The sequence below is a fragment of the Urocampus carinirostris genome, chromosome 11 (genome assembly GCF_059441175.1).
Source record: "Urocampus carinirostris isolate Australia breed hairy pipefish chromosome 11, RoL_Ucar_1.0, whole genome shotgun sequence".
In the NCBI taxonomy this organism is placed as follows: Eukaryota; Metazoa; Chordata; class Actinopteri; order Syngnathiformes; family Syngnathidae; genus Urocampus; species Urocampus carinirostris.
The window spans coordinates 18913649-18938593 of NC_142359.1; the positions used below are offsets into that span (position 1 = coordinate 18913649).

The 24945-nt window shown below is 39.6% G+C and overlaps 1 protein-coding gene and 1 pseudogene across 1 annotated transcript; one reads left to right on the forward strand and one right to left on the reverse strand.

Moving 5' to 3' along the window:
* The first annotated feature begins 281 nt into the window (after nt 1–281).
* On the forward strand, nt 282–24155 carry supt16h (SPT16 homolog, facilitates chromatin remodeling subunit). Its single transcript, XM_088348111.1, has 24 exons — nt 282–442; nt 2002–2094; nt 2172–2342; nt 2421–2573; nt 3785–3931; nt 3998–4149; nt 6111–6283; nt 6360–6450; nt 6511–6584; nt 6653–6765; nt 8803–8868; nt 8942–9040; nt 11691–11806; nt 11882–12035; nt 12106–12233; nt 13973–14235; nt 14305–14423; nt 14502–14740; nt 16993–17068; nt 18114–18283; nt 18354–18483; nt 18558–18684; nt 20241–20315; nt 23595–24155. The coding sequence occupies exons 1-24, from the start codon at nt 377–379 to the stop codon at nt 23696–23698; spliced, it is 3099 nt and encodes a 1032-aa protein (XP_088204237.1). The 5' UTR covers nt 282–376; the 3' UTR covers nt 23699–24155.
* LOC148356655 (U2 spliceosomal RNA) lies at nt 21431–21564 on the reverse strand (annotated as a pseudogene).
* Nucleotides 24156–24945: the final 790 nt, after the last annotated feature.

Consider the following 24945-nt stretch of genomic DNA (forward strand, 5'->3'; position numbering starts at 1 on the left):
GCCCGAATTTAGAACACTCTTGAACATTTAGATTTCTTCTTGGCTCTTGGAATGACTGGTGACAGGAGATGACGCCACCGATCAGTCACAAGCGCCTTCAAGAGAGGAAGACAGAGAGAGAAAGAGGGGTAATTAGAGAAAGAGGAAGAGAAAGGTAAATATTGAAAAAGACAGAGAAAATTGGAGGATGAGAGAGAGAGAGAAAACGAGAGAACCGTAGCAGCTCCTTAAAAACGGCTACCCGGTTCTCGTCGTTCACTTCAAATAGCCGGTTGGTTCACGAACGACCCCTCACTATCATCTTCACCATCCGGCCTGCTGAGCTGAACGTGAGGCCGGCGGCAGCAGAGCGGGAGTGTGCGGCACCAGACTTATCATGGCGGCTAACCTGGATAAGGAAGCGTACTATCGGCGGATCAAAAGACTGTACAGCAATTGGAAGGTGAAATCGAAGCGCTATTAGGAACTGTCCACATCAAAATCACCATTAGCTAACTAGCCCGCTAACTAGCTTTCAAGCTAGCTTTCTAGCTAGCTCTGCAACGCGCCAACGCACTTACTACTTTTTAGCCTTGTAGAATGATGTCGGGTCTAAAGTGGCACCCGAGCCATGCACTAAAAATGTACATTCATGATAGTCGATTTGCTTGATGTTTTTCGCCACCAGCAATAATAATACCATCGCAAACAAGTGGTAAGCAGGCATATTGGTGCCCGAGAGGAGGTAGGCAAGGCGGCATGGAAGAGGACATGAGCAGCTCAACTTTTGTTCTCGTTCGCCACACATGCTCCAGAATATTGTGGAGATCTGCTTCTAAATCCCAATCGTGAAATACTCGTCTCAATTATTATATTTTAAAGACGAGTACAGCGTAGAAACGATTATTTTCTTTACAGAAAATTAACATTGAGTGAGTTTTAACCTTCATGATCTGCCCGAAATGACAGTCTGGTCATATTTAGGGTTTTGGTTGAATTAAGATCTTCAACACACCAAGGACTTGTACAATTGACTTATGGATTATCATCTAGAGCACTTTTTTATGTTATGAATGTTTCTAAAATTACCCTAAAATATAAGTTCTTAAAGATGAGGTGTGTGGTTTGAGGAGCCCTTCGAAAGAAGACTATTTTCTCAATTAAGTATGTTTCAACAATGCCCAAGTGAGTTCAAAGAGCCATTATGTTTTATTATTCACCGCGCCTTTCTGTTTGTATTCTTAATCAAAGCTGTTCGTGGAGGAACACATTGGATATGAGGCCTAGAAGGAGTTTTCTACAGTGATCCCATGCTCGCCCTCGTGTTTTTTTTATTTATAATTGTTAGTGTAGCATGAAAATTGATAGAGTAAGTTAAGGCCTGCTTCATTTAGAGTCTAAATGACAACCAAAATCCCATGAAAGAGGGACAAGGAGTTTATTCGAGTTCATCTAAGAAATGATCATACTTGCACACACAACATAAGAAGCTTGATAGAGTCTGCAAAGATGACGCAAGCCAGGAGATGAGACAAGCCAGGAGATGGCAGCGGCATGTAAAGTTCCAAATTCTGTACTGCTCTATTAATATCCAGGGAGTTGGGAACCTCAAGATCCCCCTGGAATGTCAATCTAGTTATATAAAGTATTTGGTTGAATTGACATCTTCAACTGAATAAAACACAATAAAGATTTTTGAAACTGCATAATGGGTTCACGAGAATTAAACATTTTGTGTGTCCTACAATGATGACACAAGCCAGGAGATGGCGCCTGCGAAAAAAGTTTTTATTCCGTGCAGCGTCTTAAAATTACCATCTAGAGAGTTATGACCCTCAATATTTGCCTGGAACGAGAGTCGGGTCCTATTTACTTATCTGGTTGAATTAACGTCTTTAACCAGAGTACAGCAAGCAAAGCAGTTCTAAAATTCATAGTGCAGGATAGTATCTCAAGTGACCTTAAAATGAAAGTTCTTCCGTGACACAAGAACCCACCCGTGTCATGTGCTTTTCTTCGTAGAAAGGAGAGGATGAGTTTGGAAAAGTTGATGCCATTGTGGTGTCTGTTGGAGTGGATGAAGAAATTGTCTATGCCAAATCCACAGCAATACAGGTGAGCGAGCAAGTGATGACTGAATACTCGAGTACATAACGAGGGAATGGATTTTATGTCCTTTATTCTTTCTGCAGACTTGGCTGTTCGGCTACGAGGTGACGGATACCATCTTGGTCTTTTGCGAAACCAAGATTCTCTTTCTCGCAAGCAAGAAAAAAGTGGACTTTCTCAAACAAGTGGCCATTACTAAGGGCAATGAAAATGCCAACGGTGTCCCACCTATCACTCTCCTCACCAGGGAAAAGGTGATACTCAATGGCTTGTGCTGAATTGATTGCTCGGAGCGGAGGAAGTGACATGGGCGAGTTTGGCATGTGTTTCAGAACGAGAGTAACAAGCCCAACTTCGACAAGATGATTGAGGCGATCCGCGGCAGCCGTGAAGGCAAAACGTTGGGCGTGTTCATTAAGGACAAATTTCCCGGCGACTACATGAAGAGCTGGAACGATGCCTTGGCGGCTGAGGGTCTGGAGAAGGTATGGGCAGTTGGTTGGCTCTTGACTGCAGTGTTTCCCAATATGTTGTGAGACCCGGGTGGGTGGACAGTTTAGGGGGGGTCTGGGGCATGTACACCCATGGAAGAAAATTTACATTTTAAATTCAAAAGCCTTGATCTGATGCATTTTTACTGCAAAATCAAGATGCTAGATATACGATGAATGTGTACCATTGAAAGCTATTGAATCATAAATACGCTTCTTGTGGAAAAAGAAATCTGCTTGTCATATAATTAGACTTTTAATAACTAGTGGTGTTCCGATGCCAATCCAGTACTGTTTTTAGGTATATCTGTGAGTAAACAGACCAAACTCTCGTACTAAATACCAATACTGTTGCCAATGCTCAACTTGTGAGCTACTTGGGGCCCGTGTCCACCGAAGCGTTTTCCTGGTCCCTCGAAACTAATTTTAATTGCAACGGCAGCGTTTCGTTTTTGCACTTGTGCGAGAAGACTATGGTCGGGATGCTCGGCGTTAAACCTTTTTTTCTGGTCGCTAAAAGTTTAAATGTTCAACTTTAGGATAACGTGACTCACGTCATTGTCACATTTTACCAGGCTGTCTAATCACAGAGAAGGCGGGGCAGGACAAACAAAGAGTTTGCTTTAGCATGGGAAGGGGGTGCAGGCTGATTGTTCAAGTACAGACTATTGTAATGATTTATATAACGAGATGTCTTAAGAGCTATTTTGTTTACCTTTGCATTTATATATTGTGTATATATAATTTTTGAAAAAACATTGATTTTGAATAAGGTTTATGAGACTGGTATATATATGCCTATACCGGAACCATTTCCCCCGTAATGGGAGGTGGTTAGAGTCAAGAATACGCTCACATTCTTGACTTTTTCTGGGGGATTGACACATAGGAGGGGATTATCAGCCGGCTTGCTCAACGGATGTGTCACAACACCTGTCGTTGGGAGTCATTAGGTGACCAAACCCCCTAATGCCGAGCGCCAAGCAGAGAGGCAGGGGGTACCAATGTTTTGAGTCTTAGGTATGACTCGTCCGACGCCCTAACCACAGACTTCCTGATCTCTGGGTGGGTGCCCTACCCCCAAGGCCACCTTGGTGGACTCTGTTGGAACCAATTAAACCCTGGTTGCCGCCAGAATCTTGGGAATGGGCATTATTGGACTGACCTTTACCAAGTGAGTCTGAAGTCACTTTCTTTACCTGCAGGTGGATATAAGCGCAGTTGTGGCATACACCATGGCAGTAAAGGAGGATGGTGAGTTAGGTCTGATGAAGAAAGCAGCTGCCATCACTAGTGAAGTATACTCCAAGTTCTTTAAAGAGAGAGTTATGGAGATCGTCGACGCAGATGAGGTGAGGAAACATGAATTTAGTCGAACCTTTAGTCCAGTTTGTGATGTTTTTTTTTTCCGGTAACAGAAAGTACGTCACAGTAAACTGGCCGAATCGGTGGAAAAGGCAATTGAGGAGAAAAAATATCTTGTCGGCGTTGACCCCTCTGCTGTGGAGATGTGCTACCCTCCCATCATCCAGAGCGGAGGAAATTACAGTCTTAAGTTCAGCGTTGTCAGGTAAATTGTAACTCCAAAATAGTTGATCCTTTTAAATATTTGATTGGTACTTTTTGCTCCATTATCATCCAAATCCACTCGAGTAGTCCGATACTGAATATATTATATTATATTATATTTACCTTTAATACATTAACTTGAAAGATAAATATATCTCCAAATAACATATTTTCTAACATAACAATTTGAATTTTATGTTGTTGAAATCTCTGCTCCCTGAAAGTGAAAAGGACACTATTAAGACTCATTTTTGTGAATACAAATACTTTGGAAAAAGACTGGAAATTACCATTCGCCCATCCAGAATTGCATTTCTTAGGTGTACTCTAATGTACATCTGGATGGAATTTGAAAATGTCAGTTCCTTGCTTTCACCATTTTCAGGTACAGGTGAATAAATTATAAATTGAAATCAAGCAAAAAAAAATTATTCCTGTAAACTAAGAACAGATTCATTAGCAGCGGTCGAACAGTAAATAAGACAAATATGTGCATTTGGATCAGTTCACTCAGTGGTCAACTGCAAAGTCTAACAAAGGAACTTAACGATTCTTATCAGTTTGAAATTAAAGCGTTTTAGCAACTGCCATTTGTGGTTTACAAAGTATAAGAACTGTCGTTTTTTCTATAGACTGGATGCATTTAATTCTTAATATAAATGCTTCCTTACTTACGAACATTTGAGTTACGAAAACAGTAGATACATTTTTTGGGGAGATGTCGAAAAATATCCGTATATCGCTGTAAGTTAGATTTTGTAATGTGTGCATCTTTTTCCGAGTAGAGGACATTACTGTAGTGCTTCTTTACGTCGCTACAGGCGTCTGGCCCTGTGAGAGGTCACCCAGCATCCACTCCGCTTCCTCTTTCTATTTCGTGTGTACACGTACTGAATCTCCAGTGCGCTAAGAACTTTGACATTTTAATTGTTGAATATCTCGCGCATCCATTCAATATGGTTGGTGTACAGTGTAAAGAAGAGGCGATTCGTTTTAAAATGAGAGTGGAATAAGAAAGCTTGATGCGATTGAAAATGGTTGGATCGCTTATTTTTTTACCACTTTCTACCACGGAGGAGGATGTCGCCCTAACTCTTGAGTTTAACTTGCTTTTGGAAGATGAGCTTCAACTTTATCTTTATAGAGCATATTATTTTATGAAATGTTTAATTTTTAGTACAAAACAATTACAGGCTACTTTTTTCAAGCCTTAAACATACTTGTACAAACCTTAAACATACAAAATATAGCAGTTAAGGAACATTCGAACAAATTCAACTTACGAACTATCGTCCGGAACGTATGTAAGTGGAGAAGCGTCTGTACAGTCTTCAGCCTCAGTCTGGCATAACCCTTGAGCTTCCTTTTTTATAGCGAAATATACCCTTTTATATTGTACACGATCCATGTCATCAAAACTGCATTAGCTTGAACGCTACTTGAATCTTACTGAGGCGAGTCAGATTCTGTTTTGTTCAACTGTCCAACATGCTCATGAGATGTTTGTCTGCACAGATCAACCGCCATGATACGCAAGGTCTGCTTTGCAAACTTGAACTTTGAAAAAAGGCTTGAGACAGAGACGCTATCGCAGATGATTATATTCAAGTAGAGATGCCTCACTCTGTTGGAAAAATGTGTCTGGTGACAGTAGTCAACGATTGAATTGTCAACTATTATCAATTTTTTTTTGACTTTGTCGACTAATTTTTGCGTCCCTAGCTAATACTGACCCTCTTTATATATTGCAATCTTAAAAGAGCTTTCGTGGCCTGCAGTGTGGTGTATTGACCTTGGACCAAGAATACAAAGCAGAGCTTACATTAACAAGTCAGTTCGCCAAAATAAGGCCCCCAAATATTTGTTTTTATTTCATCCTGTTCTGTTTGTCAGAACCACTTTTTACTGGTACTGACTTTTGGTACCCCATCCTACTAAGTAGATGGTTCTTCTTCTTTCTAGTGACAAGAACCACATGCATTTCGGCGCCATCACATGCTCCATGGGTATTCGCTACAAGTCGTACTGCTCCAACCTGGTGCGGACCCTTATGGTGGATCCACCACAGGAGATGCAGGATAACTACAACTTCCTACTACAGGTGGAGGAGGAGCTGCTGAAGGAGCTCAAGCATGGTGTGTTCAGCATCTCGGCGGTGGGTAATTTAAGACTTTTTACAAGCATCACGATTGAGCCGTGTGATTTTCATAGGTGTGAAAATCTGTGATGCCTACAACACTGTTCTGGAGTATGTGAAAAAGGAAAGAGCAGATCTCGTGGCCAAGCTGACAAAAAACTTTGGGTATGTGCCTGTTAAGAAATGAGCGACGTTATACTCTCGTCTCATGTGGGTTGTTTGCAGATTTGCCATGGGCATCGAATTTCGGGAAGGCTCTTTAGTGCTCAATTCCAAGAATCAGTACAAATTGAAGAAAGGTGGCAAATTGATTAGCCTTTCTCCCTGTTGTGTATTGATTCCTGACGGCAGTTTATGTATTGGGCAGGAATGGTGCTGAGCATCAGTATAGGCTTTGCCGACTTGACGAATAAGGATGGCAAGAAAGAAGAGCAGAAGAAGTATGCCTTGTTTGTTGGTGACACGGTGCAGATCAATGAGGTGAGTTCAATCGAATACAGGATTTCTGGCTGCAGAAATGTCAATTTCTGTAATCCATTTAAAACTCTTTGGTATTAAGGTTCTACGTTGTATTCTTTAATTCAAACACTGAACATGGGACCCCACTCATTCTACCCATTCCATGTACACTTTCTAAAGAGCCCTGTTTTACTGAATATATGCGCTATGTAAACATCTGTTTCCAAGTCAATTGGATTCCAGCTTCAATTAACTGTCATCATTACATTGCCTCAAAAAAGAGGTAAAAATGAACACATCAAGTTAAAAAGAAAAATAAATAACCAAATGTTACTAAAATACAATTTTATCCTCTGCTTTTCCTAACTAACGACCCCAACCACCATTTGAATAGTGTATTAAATGGATAGCAATTTAATAGAATTCATCCATTTTTTTCTTACGTAAAAGAGAATATCTCTACTGTAGTGCATCATTCCATTAAATGGATTCATACTCCAGTAGTTGGCGTTTCAGATTTCTTCTTAAAGGCTGTACCTTTTAGCTAACAGTAATTTAGAAACTGGGTAGCGTGGTGTGAACGCTTTTCCGGATATGTGTGCAATATCACCATTTTGACATCTAGAGTATTTTTCATGTAAAGAAAATAACCAATCTTTTAAAATTCATTTTGACAAAATCCCTTTATCACATTGCCAAATGCAATACTGAGAATTTCCCTTAGCTGAAATGAAATGAAATGATCTGCATTTATATAGCGCTTTTCAAGTCAATGACTTCCCAAAGCGCTTTACATTGTGCTTCACATTTCCCAATAGCGGCCGTGATCTGTGCAGCCATGTAAGGCGCTAACCTGCTTATTGGGGGTATTGGGGGTTCAGTGTCTTACCCAAGGACACTTCGACAAGTAACACGGACAAGCCGGGATTCGAACTGGGATCCCTTAATCCTAAAACGATCGCTCTACCTCCTGAGCTACTGCCGCCCCTAGCTCCTTTGCTTTCAAAACAAGTGTCAGATATATTGGGATTTTTCTTTTTTTAATGATTTCGTTATCCAATTATATTGAGTTAATGTTAATTGGTCAGATATTTGGTCAGTTTCTGCGTATTATACAACTTCAAATTCATTCCTTTCAGAAATACTCTTATTAAGGTATTCTTTATGACTCAAGTTTAATATTTGCAGTATACATAATCTGATTTTAAACTCCTTGTTGAAACAAGAAATTAGGTTTTTGCCATGGCTATCCTTGGGAGTATGTCTGTTGAACTAAACATTCTGTAGTCTGTATCACTTCTAATTTGTAAGTATATAGAAAATATTGTAACACCAAATAAAATAAACACTTATCAAATTAATTTTATCCCAGCCAACAAACCAGCCACTAGGCATTAAAAAAAAAACGGAAAGAAAATTGGTGCAGTTTAGTCACTTTGAGTCTCTGTATTATGTACTCTTCCTCGTGCTTTGTTGCACTTTTTTGGGTTGCACTACACAATACAGCAACATCAAGTGGTCGAATATAATTGTGTCCTTTTAACTGTGATGAACTATCATCTATCTTCATCAATCAAAAATGTAAAAATAACACTCCGTTTCTTCACCAAGGCCATAATCACCCTTAACAAGTGCATAAATCTATGAAAATATGTATTTTGCGTCTTATTTGGGAATTATCTTTGCTGCTAAATGTTATTGCACTACTGTCAAATGCACTATTCTTTTTTTTCCCCATTATCATTACTTAGGCCAGTCTCTAAGCACTAAGTTGTAAATATTGTTGCCAATTTGTACTATTATTTAATCTCTTTGAAGTCTTGATTATATGTTTATCTCTGAGTGCCATGTCTAAACCCGTTGCCTACGACGCTTCACAACATTTATCTGTGACGATAAAGACTATCCAATTATTTTATTTTAAACAACACAATTTCCCCAATATATTTGATTTATAGTAAGTGAATTATTTTTAATATTATTGTCTGAATGATTTAAATGCTGATGTATTTTATTTTGAAGGATATTATAGTACTTAATTCTGTCACCTCTAATCAGGAGGAACCAGCCGCAGTCCTTACGCCGGTCAAGAAGAAGATAAAAAACGTTGGAATCTTCCTTAAGGTGAAACGTGGCTTCTTCACTCTTGAAGTCATGGTGTGCGGCTTCCGTCTTCTGAACACGTGGCCTCCCTCAGAATGACGACGAGGAAGATGAAGAGGAAGAAGGCGAGGATGCAGAAGAGCTTCTGGGCAAGGGCGCTCGAGGTGCCGCTCTTCTGGCCGACAGAACTCGGGTGAGTTGGCAAAGTGCTGTGGGTTGCCTGATGCGCACGTGAGAGATGCTGACTATGTGTGCGTGTTTTTGGTCTTTGCTAGCTACTTGGAAAGGTAAGTAGTCAGCATTTCATTTCAAACCACTCACAAATGAGAAAAAGTCCTTAATTTATAATGTATTTTCCAGACTATAAGGTGCACCCAAAAAACCCAAATATGCCAGAAATTCATGTGTCAAGTCATGTTTTTTTGTACAGCCCTTTATCACAAGGCGTCTCAAAGGGCTGCACAGACCAGATTATTTCAAACCACAGACTATTATTACACCATCCCCTGATCTAAAACCTACATGAGGGCAAGGAAAAACTCAAAAACCTCAATATGAGGTAAATGGAGAAACCTTGAGAAGGGAGCGCACGTGAGGTAATCCCCCTTCCAGGATGACCAGGCTGCAATGGATGTTGCAATAACAAATAATATACAGGCATGGCAATCTCTCACATTTAGTTGAAAATTAGTTCTGAAATAAAAAAGGGTAACTTACAAGATTTGTATAGATCTGAGGAGATACTGTTTTGGGGCGGTTGCAGATAATTGAGATTTCCCATTTTCCAGCCATTTAAGGTTGTGCGTTTGAATTAATATCTTTTAAGTTCGTGCAGGTAGAAGTTCTGTATTTATTAATGTGTAACGCTCATTAGATTTTAACTTTTATTCATGGTACCAGAGACGAATGATGGAGAAAACAAAGTAATCCTGAAGCCGATAAATAAATGCAAAAAAAGCACGTAAAGGGAGACAACTCTTCTGTGTATCTAATAATGAATTCTATTTTGACGGACATGAAAAATGTTTGTGTTGGTTTGTGTTTATAGTTGTCCATAATCAATAAATGATTTGAATAATAGCCGCATGTATTCAACGTTTCTTACTTTCAATGCTTAGTTTGAGCTGAGAAAGCAAACAAAATTGTACACCTTTTTTTTATTAAAAAAAGAGAAGTGTGCGTTATACACAAATCAACACAGTATTTCCAGCACACCCTTCTCACCTTTAAGGTCCTGGCCCATTTTCGCGACTAGTTTTATTATCCAAGGCACCTTGTCTATGGAAAAAGTTGGAAATGCATACGAGTCTATGATCATATTTGCACAATTATTGATCAGCTGATTTATATCTTGAACCCAGATAGTGACGGTAGGAAGGCCACCACTTTGGGAAAGGCAATGCGTCTTATCTAATGATCACACTATTGAATGAGAAAACAAAGTAATTAAATATTTTGTTTTACTTCTTGGCACAAACTAAACATAGTAAGTGACAAACGTTTTGAATACATGCGCCCATGATTCAAATCATTTGTTGATAACCAAGAACACAAACCAACATAACATTAACAATGTTTTGAATCTTAAGCTGAGTTAAATCGAACTCTAGGGTTACGGTGAGTCGCTGTACTGGGTTCGGTGGAGCTTCTGCCCCAAAGTTCAAGACACGCTGACTTATGTGCAGATGATCACAAGAGATTGCTTGGCTAATCAGTTCTGCACAAAACTTGGCGCATTCCAAACTGATCTAACATGTAAATGTCATTGTAGTATGTTGTGTAATACTTTTTTCATATTTTAACCCACACTGTCGAGAAAAAAAAGAAAGTTGTCAGACAAATCCGTACGAAATGGATCCTAACGTACCACGGAATGGGATGGGAGTCATCATCCTTTCTGCATAATTTGCATTGCCAATTTGAAAAAAATCTAGCCTTTTACCGGCAAAACTAAAGGAACACTTAGAAAAGATGCATTGACTGGGATACCAAAATTCCAAGTAATGACCACCCCAAAAATTAAGAACAGTGGCCAAATTTTTCCCAATTCCTCATTTAAATGGCATCTTCAGTGACGGAATTAAAGGACATAAGCAAAGACTAGATCTACATGTCTTGAATTTGGGGGGAGTCTTATTTTATTGTATGCTTTGGTATGGTTTGGTGAAAGCGCTTATGAAACTGATGGGTAGCTTCAGCAGGGTAAGAACCACTGATTTACGCAGGTTCAGGTTTACCAAAGTACTTCCCACTATGACTTTCTCTTCATTCAGTTCAGAATTTTGTTCCATTCGAAAAGACTTTGCGAGTCGGCTATAAAATACTTGTATTTCAGTAGCCGCCACCCTATCTTTACCACAGACCAGTTTAATGTCTGACAATCTCGCGGCCCAGCCCAATAATATTAACAACGTTTGGACTGTGTCTAAAAAAACAGCCTTTCTTTTTGTCATCCGTTTCCCTCAGTCCAGTGGATAGGATCTGACGCTCTACCTTCCGCGATCCGGGGTTGATTCCCTTGGATTCAATGATGCATCCAATTTAAGTGATGGATTTCGACGGATGAATAAATGCACAAATAAGCTACTTCTTTATATTTGGTTCAACCCGATACCCTTACTGTATGTAGCCTTAATTCTATGCGCCCTATAGTCCGATGTGCCTCTATATGGGGGAAAAAATTGCGGGTGCAAATTAGAATCCGTGCACCTTATATTGTGGAAAATACTGCAATTATGTGTTTGCTCTTGTATGATGTGCAGCATTTTATCACCGCATGTGTGTTAGTGTGTCGCTGTCAAGAGTGTTAGTCGCCACATGACGCAGAATGTGTTTGTTCTCAGAACGAAATGACAGCTGAAGAGAAGCGGCGGACTCACCAGAAGGAGCTCGCAAACAGCTTGAACGAGGAGGCCAAGCGGCGACTGACCGAACAGAAAGGCGAGCAGCAGGTCCAGAAGTGAGTTTTGTCTGTAAATATAAACTTAACGGCAGCTTTAGGAATTGACTATTGTTGAGACCTGTTGCGTTTCAGGGCCAGAAAATCCAACGTGTCTTACAAGAACGTGTCTCAGATGCCCAGAGAGAAAGACATCAGGGAAATGAAAATCTTCATTGATAAGAAATACGAGACGGTTGTCATGCCTATATTCGGCATTGCCACACCGTTTCACATTGCTACTATCAAGGTACGTCACAGTGTTCTTCCCTACTCCCCCTTAACTGAACTGTATCATTGACTAGTCTGTCATTGTCTAGAATATCAGCATGTCCGTGGAAGGTGATTACACGTACTTGAGGATCAACTTCTATGTTCCTGGCAGCTCTTTGGGACGACAGGAAGGAAATATCTTCCCCAATCCAGACGCCACATTTGTTAAAGAAATGTACGTATTAGGTTGCACGACATCAGGGATTGTTCCATTATTATTAATGCATAATTATTTGTGAGTGTTTTTAAGTAACATTTAATACATACGTTGTTTTTTTTCCCGTGCATTGCTGAGGTATTAAAACATGACTGTATCTGAAGATTTTTAACTTGACCTTGTACCCTTTCTGTCAACTTTTAGAACCCATTGTAGCCGATGGCTCAAAATGTTAGTCCACCCCTGGTGTGTAGACACTGGGTACTTACATACTTGAAAATCCTGGAAAATGCCTACATTTTAATGTCTTGTTTTCAAGCATATATTAGAAATGTGAATTTCCCTTCGGGGATGAACAAAGTATCTATCTATCTATCTATCTATAAGCATAATGGCCTGGCATTCTACTTGGGGGAGGTTGTTGGCTGTGGTTTCTTGAAAAAGTGCCAGGGAGCCACTAGGGAGTGTCAAAAGCCCCTGCATGCAGGTCCAGAATCACTTGTACACTTAAGCAGATGTTTAAGTTTATTGGCATAATTGGCGGTATCTTTCCACGGAACGAAGTTAAAGACACTCACAGGCACCAAGTACATTTGTGTTCATTTTCATGTAAATAAGTTCAGCTATTCCTGAGCCTATAAGACGCACGCACACAAATATGGATTTATAAAGTAGTACAGATTTGGATTAGATAGTTTTATGGATGGAAATGCCACTGAATTTTCCATTATAAAGAATAGAATTTATCCGTGCAAAATGTAGGCTCTCAGTAACTGGATTTTTAGAATTACAAAAAATAATTTTTGATATCAAATACTTGAAAATTGAAATGGTTTGAATCAATTTCACATTGGCACATTGAATATAATGGAAGAAACTTTGTGGTTTTGCCATCTCGACCAGGGGTCTTGATTTTCTTTGAGGCCGCAAAAGACAGACGGGGTCTCGGTCACGTTGGGCCGCATCAGGTTTTCCACATGATTACCTCTGATTAAAAATATTCCACCATTCTCAACCCTTTTTTTTTTCACACACAGATAAAGTTCTAAAACCAAAACATTAATAATGAAAAACAATATAATTCATGTAGTTATTAAAAACGGAAGATATAATTCTGCAAATAAAGACTTGGGTAACCAAATATGTGAGTAAATCATGAATTATTATTTCAAATTGAAATGTGTCCTAACAGTCTTAACATTTTGATCATGAGTTGAACTTTACATGCAGTTTCCAAAAAGTCCACTTGATGGCGTAAAGTAGATCGGGTCCTTAGTCCATACACTTGTACAACAAAACGGCAAGATAATTTTAAAATTCTGATTAGATTGTCTAAAGGTTGTTTGTTAAAAAACCTTTCATAAGCAGTACTTTTCTTTGGTTAACAAATACTTGAGATTGTAAATTGGTTTTGTTCTTGATAATAAATAATTAAATATAAGTTTCTATGTTGCTGGTTTTGCCTCGAGTTACTGTACCATGTTTAAAACACTAGAAGGAAATTGCATTTTGCAAGCAATTTTACTTTTTAACCCCAAGGCACTTTTATTAAGGCCAGATTTTCTCGTGAATTGGGCCCAATTTTGAGCCCTGCCTACCTAGTTAACCCAGAAGGTAAACTTGCTTTGGCTGCACTACCATGAAAACCAGGTTCCGGTGAGAGTTTGAGATCCTTGCTAAACAAAATAATAAAATGAATTCCCTATTATCGCATACATTTGTTAGTACGTCTGACGTTTCTTTGTTTTCCTCCTCAGTACGTACCGGGCGTCTAACCTGAAGGCGCCAGGTGACACCTCAGTGCCATCCACCAATTTGCAGAACGCCTTCCGCATCATCAAGGAGGTGCAGAAGCGTTATAAGACGCGGGAGGCCGAGGAAAAGGAGAAGGAGGGTATAGTCAAGCAGGACTCGCTAGCCATTAACCTCAATCGCAGCAACCCTAAACTTAAAGACCTCTATATCCGGCCTAACATTGCCCAGAAGAGGATGCAGGGCTCGCTGGAAGCACATACCAACGGTAAGTACAAAAGCCGCGGTTTGGTCTGAAACCACTTTCCGTTTTAATCCCATTCTACTTCCGAGGCAGGCTTCCGTTTCACGTCGGTCCGTGGCGATAAAGTGGACATCCTTTACAACAACATCAAGCACGCCATTTTCCAGCCATGTGACGGCGAGATGATTATTGTCCTGCATTTTCATCTCAAGGTCTGTTTACTGGCTGGAAGGAAAGGTGACTACCGTCTCCCGAGTTGGGCTGAAGAGTGTGTTATGTTCCCTCCGTAGAACGCGATCATGTTTGGCAAGCGTCGTCACACAGATGTGCAATTCTACACGGAAGTGGGCGAGATCACTACGGACTTGGGCAAACACCAGCACATGCACGACCGCGATGACCTGTACGCCGAGCAGATGGAGCGCGAGATGCGGCACAAACTCAAGTCGGCCTTCAAGAACTTCATTGAGAAGGTGGAGACCCTAACTCGAGAAGAACTCGAATTTGAAGTTCCATTCAGGGACCTGGGGTAAGTGACACTGACTTCGCTGTAACAGCAGTGCTTTCATTGTTTTTTTTTAAGTATTTCAGAAATTTGAATTTTGAAGTAGCTGTGTGGAATTTGGAGCTCAGTTACCCTCTGATGCCATTTCTTGGCTTAGTCATGATTGTAGCCTCTGTCAGCTCCTTTATGATGCGCTTGTAAGTAGATTCAATTCTGCTTTTTGGCCAAATATTTCACTATTTGCAGCTTGTAATCTGCAGAATATGATTTTCTTTTCGGTGCAGTTTGGTTCAGTTTCACTTTCGTTCGCTCCATACTTGGTCAACCTTTTATTGTATTTATTTGTTATTTTATATTATACTTTAATTATTTTTTATATTTTATTTTTATTGTTTGTTCATGCAACATCCATTGCAGCCTGGTCCTCCTGGAAGGGAGATTACCTCATGTGCCTTCTCAAGGTTTCATGTTGAGGTTTTTGAGTTTTTCCTTGCCCTCATGTAGGTTTTAGATCAGGGGATGGTGTAATAATAGTCTGTGGTTTGCAATAATCTGTGGTCTGTGCAGCCCTTTGAGACTCCTTGTGATTAAGGGCTATACAAATAAACATGACTTCTTAGATGCATTCATATAAACTCCATCTTTTTGGGGGGTTTGGGTTCACGTATGGACTATACTAGAAGCATAAAATAATTGAGAAGCAAGCACTGCACTAAAGCAAAATCTAGTGAACAAATTATAAATAACCTATAACTCACTTTTTTTTTTTTTTTCACAAGCACCAAAACGAATTCAGTATGTGTATGAATGTAATAAAGCTAAACTGGTGTGGATGTGCTACAATAGCTACATTATTCATGTAATAAAAAATTGTAAATAAAATACCCATGTTATAGTCAATATCCCATCAGAAATATTCCTTTTTTTTCTGGTAAACTAATCTTGAATCTGTTAAATTTTGTAAAAACTATTCCGATGGGTTATGGAAAAGTTCAGGTCAAAAATCTCTTAAATGAGTTATGGCCCAAGAGTGAGTTAATACTTTATATAAATTGATGACATGGAAATAATGAAATACAGATGTTGTTTTTACAACAACACATCGTTAAATGAATTGATATATTTCATAAGGATTGAGGTATTAAAATTAGGGTTCGTACAGGTGCTTAAAAATCATTGAAAATGCTTTAATTTTAACGTTGTGTTTCAAGAATTGAAAAGTGCTTGAATTTTGGATGACCTGCTCATAAATGCTTGAAACAATTGCCATGTTTCTCAACACGTCTGCTTAAAAATGTCTTTCTGGTGGCTTCGCCTTACTATGCCAATTCTTCCCTCGTGATTAACAGCAACTGGCATTAGTTCGCATGACATTGTCTTATGACGCATCATCTTCCTCTATGCGTCGCGCCCCAGAGGACAGGTGTAGTCCACTCCTAAACAAGGCAGAATGAAATGTCAATTATGGGAGTTTGTTATGTGCCATCCAAAAAACATAAGGTAGTGTCTTCCAGTGATAAATTATAATGTGAATAACTTCCTGCAACTGAAAATGTAAGCTACATGTTCCTGTTATTTTTACCTAACACCTTTGGGGAGTAGTTTATCTCAAAAACAAATATATCCGTGATTTACTTAAGATCTTTATTAAAAAAATGTCTTGAGAAATGCACATGCGAGATCAAAAAACATCTACTTATGTAAAGTATATGCATATTTGTGTCTGCAAAAAACGTGATTTACACTGGATGTCTTTCAATGGTACAGGAAAGTTGGCTTAAAGTGACTTTGGCCATAAAAAAAAGTCTGGACCCTGTTAAATATAAAAAATTTAATTCCCTATTAAGTGTTAAACTAATCCATAATGAATAATATTTAATGCTCTATTAGATGATTTAATAAATGCCTTATTTAACAATACATTTTTCAATATTAAATTAATTTGTGGGTCACAACCATTTGAACTAAATAATTTTATTTAAGTTGAGCACTTTTTTGGTCACCAGACCATACAGTAATAACTTAAATACCAATATAGGTATTTAAAGAAACACTTAAATGCATAAAAACATTTTTAAATATAATAGGTAATTCAACCAAATTATTGAAACATTAATTTAATACACTAATTTGATACTGTATTCACTTTTGGCACACATGAACCACTTAATATGTAATTATATATATATATATATATATATATATATATATATATATAATTATTTATTAAATGATATATTTTCGTCATAGTAACTTACCTTTCAATGTCTTTTCAGCTTCCAGGGCGCCCCATACAGAAGCACCTGCCTACTGCAGCCCACTTCTAGTTCTCTTGTCAACGTTACCGAATGGGTGAGCAAACGCACATTGCTAGAGCATCTGCCCTTGTGGAAAAAAAGTGAACTTTTAAAACTAATTTATATATTTGAATGAACATTGTCTGCAAACTGAGGTGTAAAAATCACTTACCGTATTTTCTGGACTGTAAGTTGCAGGTTTTTTTTTTTTTTCTTCCCTCCCGCACAGGGGACGGTTTTTGGCACACACTGATAATTTATAAAAAAAAGTGGGAAGACTGTACGAAATGGCACTGAAAAGATGATCATATTCTGCAGATTACGAGCTGCAAGTAGTGAAATATGCTATTACTAAGCAGAAAGAAAATTTGTCAAGCTTGTAAACTACTGGCTTTGGAGAGCTCGTTGTTGGGCGTCGCCCCCAAAAAATACGCAGAGAGGAGATTATGGCGAAAAGGGAACGCGCTTTATTGCATTTGGGACACGTTCAAAGTTCCAGACGTTCAGCATTGGCTTTTATAGTGTTCTCAAATAAAGTTAAGATATCTTGTGAAGGTAGTCCACTCCGGCTCCCCCAGCACATTAGCTTGTGACCTCTTGACACAACGTTATCCCACGACTTTCACCTGATGTCTCTATACTTATCATTAGTTATTATCCACATTCCACAACACTGGCGAGAAACAGAAATCAAACCGAAATAAGCAACGTGGAGGCGGAAAGAGGAAGCAGCGCATCCTCCACAGAGACACTAAGGATGAAAATTTAATTTGATTTAGTGTTTTAGAGTGAAAAGGGTAGTTTGTTAAGAATGTTCTTTATGCTAGTTATCTGATTATGTTACGCCGTTACTGATATCAACGGGCATGTTAATCGTGTAATGTTATGTCTGTATACCATGCGTATTTATTCAGTCTGTTTTTGTGTATTTTACTTTAAATTGCCTTTTGAAATGGCATGTATGCTTTTGGTGTTGGATTTTATCAAATAGATTTCTCACTAAAACTGAGCTTCTGTCCAAAATGTCTTTGTCTGCCATTGGCCCTGGAATACGTATATAGGGATGTCATCTAAGCTTAAACCAAAATCTTTATGTGCAGCCACCTTTTGTGGTGACTCTGGACGAAGTGGAGCTGGTCCACTTTGAGCGTGTGCAGTTTCACCTGAAGAACTTTGACGTGGTCATCGTCTACAAAGATTATAGCAAAAAGGTCACCATGATCAACGCTGTGCCTGTCAATTCCCTGGACCCCATCAAGGAATGGCTCAAGTAAGTTGTCCTTTGCCTAAAAAGAAAGTTGCCTCTCTCTACTGTAATTGACCGTTTTCTCCTCCTGCAGCTCGTGCGACATTAAGTACACTGAGGGCGTCCAGTCACTTAATTGGACCAAGATCATGAAGACCATCGTAGATGATCCTGAGGGTTTCTTCGAACAAGGAGGCTGGTCCTTCTTGGACCCGGAGAGCGAGGTCCTTTTGGCGCCCAACAGCAACCGCCCACTTTCCATGTAGTGCCTTGGGTTAATTTGTTGTTTCTCCAACAGGGAAGCGGTGGCGAAGAAGATTCTGAATCTGAGGCCGAAGATGAGACGTTTAACCCCTCTGCGGACGAGAGTGAAGTGGAGGATGAAGACAGTGACGAGGACTACAGTGACGAGACGGAGAATTCAGGTACTCTTCCGCACAGTCTTTTGCGTTGCAGATGTTGACGGTGTGAGACTGTCGATGTTTGTTTTTTGGGCTTTTTAATTTACAGGGTTTTGGGGGGGTGGGGTTGGGGGTGAGAAGTAATGGGGCGGTAGGAGGGCACTAGTCCGAAATTAAAAGTTTAAACGTAGTGCGGTTGTGAAAGCGCAAAGCACTGTGGGTTTTTCAAGGTTTTGTAGTAAGTGAGGGAGTTTTGACTAACCACAATTGTTTCTGTTCGAGTTTTAAAAGCGCCGACCAATCAGGAGCATGTTTTAATAATGGCAAAAGCCAATAAACACAATTCAAAGTTTACAAGGACTACCCACCGTGTGAGCTCATTGAGTGTCATGGCGGACTCCGTAAACATAGTCCCAGAGTCAACAAATGAGAAAGAAACTACATCACTTGTTTGGACCTATTTTGGTTTTGCGTGGTCGCTAGGTCCAGAGGAGACACAAGTCATTTGTACCAGCACTATAAAATGACATGGTCTGCATTTATATAGCGCTTTTCAAGTCAATGAAGACTTCCCAAAAGGCTTTACAATGTGCTTCACATTTACCCATTCACACACCAATAGCGGCCGTGCAGCCATGCAAGGCGCCAACCTACTTATTGGAGGCATGAGGGGTTCAGTGTCTTACCCAAGGACACTTCGACATGTGCCACGGAGGAGCTGGGATTCAAACCTGCGATCTCTTGGTCCCAAGACCTTTACCTCCTGAGCTAAAAATGATCACATATTAAAATACAGTGGGACCTTGCTACTTCGCGGTTCGACGTTTGCATATTCAGAGCTTCGCGGTCTGTAATGGTAAAAATTAAAAAAAAAAAAATTTTGAAGGGGCGTCGCTACTTTGCAGATTTTCACTTTTTGCGGGTGGTTTTGCTCCCCATCAAACGGGTCTAAATTTTTTTATTTTTTTTTTCCCCTTTTTGAAGTGGCGGTGCTACTTCGCAGATTTTCAGTTTTTGCGGGTGGTTTTGGTCCCCGTTAACCAGGTCTTAAAATAATTTAAAAAAATATATATATTTTTTTTGGGGGGGGGGGAGGGTGCGCCGCTACTTCGCGGATTTTCACTTATCTCAGGTGGTTTTGGTCCCCATTAACCGCGATAACCGAGGTCTTACTGTACACGACACGTCAAAAAGGATTACAAGTAAAAGACGAAGAAGGTGCATCTAAACAAACCTCACTCAAAGCTGCATTTGCTTTAAGTACATTATATATTCATGTTTCAACTTGTTTGATTTTAGAAAAAGTGTAGGTTCTTTGAAACCAACTTTATGCACAATCCTAACCGCTTCCATTTGTAGTCATTTAAGTGTTCTCATATTACTTCTATATGCATTTTCCCAAATTTCTATTCAACTTAAAAATGGCAAAAAGAATTGCAGATGGTATGTTTTTTTTGTTGTTGTTGTTTTTTGCCAAATATGTCTGCATTGACTCATCACTGCAATATGCTTACCTAATTTGGATTGTATTATGTATTTTATTTGTGGATGTTAATAAAGCTTCCTAATGTTGCATCCAGATTACAGTGCATCAATGGGCAGTGAGGAGGAGAGTGGCAAAGACTGGGATGAGCTGGAAGAAGAGGCCAGAAAAGGTGCGTGCCATCCTATAATCTTATTAGGAGGTCACTTGAGTTCAGCTTAAGTAGCCTGTCGCTATCAAATATATTTTCCCCCTCACCATTAGGCGAGCTTTGTCGCTTTGAATTCATAATGAGCGTCCTACGTGAATCGATAGATTTAAGGAAAATACTTCTGAGGGAGGGGCGGGTAAAATAAGAGCGTCAAACAATTCCCTGCAGTTTTAAATCATTCCACTAGGTGTCACCGAAGCCCCACTCCCAAAGCTTTATTTGCTGATCACTATTCATCAATCTAACAAAGCGCCAAATACGACTGTTTAAATGTGAATGATCTGCATTTATATAGAGCTTTTAAAGTCACTAAAGACTTCCTAAATCGCTTTACAATGTGCTTCAGACTTACCCATTCAAACACACTCGCACACCTATGTTGAATGGTTCAGTGATATTTCTGATTGCTATGGAGACCCAGGTTTGATCCCTGGCCAATTCAACAAAGACAAATGTTTGCCCATTTAACTACCGTAAATTCCAGACTATAGAGCGCACCTGATTATGAGCCGCACCCATCTCTTTTTAGGTGATTTGCCTCTTTTGCACTTACACAAGCTGCACCCATGTATAAGCCGCGTGCACCTGCATTAAAACTTGTGACACAATCACGAGTTTAATCCAGAACAGACTGCAAGTTCCACGATTGTGGGGGGTTTTTTAAGGGTTATTGTTAAATTATTTTCCCCCCATTTTATTAACACTCCACTTATTGAAACATGAATATTTTGTTTGTTTGTTTGTTTGTACATGATTCAATTGTTTGTTTGTTTGTACATGATTCAAATTGAATCTTTTCTTCCGGCGCCGTCATGAATGGCAGCCACTCCAGCAGCTCCCGTGTTATTTTCGATTGTTCTCGATTGTTCTCAGCTCAGGGATGCTGCTGGAAATGTGAATTTCCCTTCGGGGATGAACAAAGTATCTATCTATCGATCTATCTATCTTCGTTATTCATTATCCATTATCCGTTATCGGTCAGTTCATAATACGCTACAAAGCCTAGGAGCCGGGACACTTACTCTCAGCCAAAAGGCCAAGCTAAGGTCCTAGCCCTAAAGCCTTGCTGCGATCATTGCGAAGGCACCGTTCCCGGAGGTACTGCAATACCGGGCCGATGCGTGGAGTGGACAGAGCAAGCTCTTATTCCATATCCGAAATGCAAAAATCAAAGATCATGGCAAGAGGTACGGCCAAAAGGCCAAGCTAGCCCTAACTTCATAGATAGAACACATTTCTAGATCCGCAGTTGGCACCATAGATGGAAAATAATACCTGTAATTAACGTATGATGCAGACTTGTAAAGTCCGGGTCCCGTTCAAAGTAATCCAAAGAAACAAAATGTATATTTCCAAAGTTAAGGGTGGGAAAAATACATATCCACTATTGTCTGCTGCGACAACAGACAGATCTACCGGTAAGTCAGCTTTACCCAATTCCCATCAGCCCGCGTTTGCTCCGCCCCTTCTTTTTGATTCGTCCGTAGAACACATAACAGAATAAATCTCTAAAATAAATACATTACAAAAATATACAGTTACAAATACATATTATACATGGTTACACATATTTACGAAGAAAGACGGTACACAGAGTTTTCAAAGCTTTAATAATAATAATAATATAACTTTCATCCCAAACCGTGCATTTGAAAGGTACCAACACGCTAGTAGGATCACGCTCGCAATGTATCAAGCGTGCCTGTTAAATAAAAGCATCCCGTAATTGTGAAATTCACGGTAGGTCGTCCTCAACTTCCACCTCATAACTATCGCCAACAAGGGCGTCTTCCTCATTATCGGAACATACCTTAACTTTACAGACGATGTATATTTACACTTGGAGGTTGCAGTCTTTCTTGGCGCACGTAGTTTACTGGTCTAAACCTTACCTTTTATACTCCGGCGGCGCTGGTGGCCATTAGAAAAATTCCATAAATTGGCCGCTTCACTGAATAAGCCGCAGGGCTCAACATTTGGGGGAAAAGTAGCGACTTATAGTCCGGAATTTACGGTATATATTGTTTTTATTTTTCTCTTTTAAGGCTTTTTTCAGTTGTTTATTCTGTGGTGCTACGTTGAATCTCCTTATCAATGACAATATGGGCAATTCTTGTTCATTTAATCATTTTTATTGATCTTTCGTAAAGAACTAACTTCTCCTTGACGAGGGAACAGATGCCTGGGCATTGAACCCATGTATACTATATTACCCTTGTCAAATGTTTTCTTTAATGACAACTCTGCTCATTTTTGGCCACTATTGTCTCAAACGGAAATAATAACCATATTAAAATTGACAAGCATTCTTAAGGTGCATAGCAATAAAACCCATGGCCTGACGGCAATTGATTTACTAAACGAATGACTATAAAACGACTGCAATGTAATTTAATGAATATCGTATATGTAAAATTCTAATGCGTGATAATTAAAAGATTACATTATATTAAAGTCCAAAGTGGTAAAAAACCTATTCGTTTTTATTTTATTGTCATTATACATTTGGAGTTTCCATTAAGTGCAAGAAATCAAGTTAGAGAGCGGCTGGCTAGCTGCATGCTAGCATCTTGTAACTTTGAGTTGAGCCAGGTCTCTGCGATGTCTAAAATGCAATGTTTGTGAATGTAGCGGTGTTTCCCCAACTTTTAGCTTCAGGTCATCCCATTAATGTGTAATGGATCTGGTGTTGGTGGGATATAGGCAGGGTTAGCTTGTGAGAGTTGTTACTTATTCTAGCTGCAGTAGGCCGGCCCTGCGGCGCCACGATTGCCTTCTTTCTCGACTCCACCTCGGTCTCTTCCCGAACCCTATGACAATCCATGGCGCACCTGCTGGTGATCACCATTTCTATGTACTCTTCTGACTTTCCTCAGAGTCTGATTAATTTAGTTTCTTTCCGGTGTAACCATCAGCTAAAGCACGAGCTATTGCCATGCTTAGAAGTTTGTTTCAATTGACACATTAATTGGTGCGCCCACACCATTTTTTTTTTGACCTGACAGTATACACCAGCCCATCAGTTGCTCACAGTCACACATCCCCAGCACAAAAAGCCATCCCTAACCTTCTGTGATAGCATTTGCTGTGTGCTGTCTGCTGCAGAACACAATGCACCATACGTTGATATCAATGACAATAAAGACGATTCGACGGCAAATCCGCGAAGCCGTGAACCTGCGAAACCCGAAGCGTTGCTAGAAGAAAGCATGATTGTGATGCTGTTATTTTTGTATGCAGCTGACAAAGAGAGTACCTATGAGGATGAGGACACATCCAACAAGAAGAGAAAGAACCGTTCGTCAGCGCCACCGCCGCCAGTCAAGAAGAAGAGGCGGTCATAAAATTCTGCTTTGCTCTGCCCCTAATTCAAAACGAACACACTCAAATACAGAATCGCACTGACTGGCTCACATCATCTTTGTTAACTTTATAGGCTGCCCGGAAATTTTGCGTCACGCCGCATCGTCATTGTGACATACCAGCAAGTTAATTTTTTTCTCCATTCCTCAACGTTCTCCACAGTGTGTTTACATTGATTCTTCAAATGTTTGTTGACTTCCAATGAAAACACTTGACATTATAAAATGTGTTTTTGTAAAGAATGAGCCCCTCCCTTGTGTTGCGTTTGTGCAATGAGGACTTACAACTTTTGTTGGGGGGGTTTGTTGTTATTGGGGTTTGTAAACAAACAGTTCGCCTCTGTCGTCTTTTTCAGTAGACAATTGTTGTACTTAATTTTAAAAATCATTTCCTTTGTCTTTTTTTTGTTTTTGTAATAAAATAAATTCCTTGTATGGACTCCTTCCCTTTTTTTAAATTATAAGCTGCAGAAAGTAAGTTTTTTTTCTCCTCAAATATGAGAAAGCATTAACTAAATTGCGTATATCAAATTACGCAAATAGGTTTCAGGGTTGGTACAGGTGCTAGAAATCCTTAAAAGATAGATTGTTAATGGTGTTTTCAAGAATTGGAGTGCTTGCTTTTTGGGTGAAGTGTTTGGAAATTGTTCGCATGGTTCTAAACAAGTCTACTTAAAAACCGCTAACCATGCTCACCAGTGGCTTTGCTTTTTCCCTTGTTATCAACGGCAGCTGGCATTCATTTGTACGGCATTGTCTTATAAAGCGTCACAATCATTCTTCCCTTTAAGCTGCGCGCGTGCGCTATTGCGCACTGCTCGCACATTCTCAGCGCACAAGAAAATCTAGCCAGCGCACAAAAATGAGGGCTCAAAATTACTTAAGAAGCGACTTAAGTCAAAGTTACAGTGCATGAAGGTAAATATACACGGGTTCCCCTGACGTTGTGTCCTAAATGCGGTATTTTGAAGTCGAGTCGAAGTAGAACGAAGTTGAGTAAAGTTAGTTTGTCGAGAACCGGCTTCTTTGGCTTGGCTCACGAAAAGGGACTGGCTCTTTTGGGTCCTAAACGGCTCTTCAGGTTGTTTTTGCTTCTTTAATCCCAACATGACCAAATATTATGTAAAATAATGCACAAAATGACTTAAAGGAAGGGGGGAATAGAACAAAAAAAATACCAAAATGAAAAAGTTGAGAAAAAACGAAACAAAAGGAAGAGAAAAAAAGGA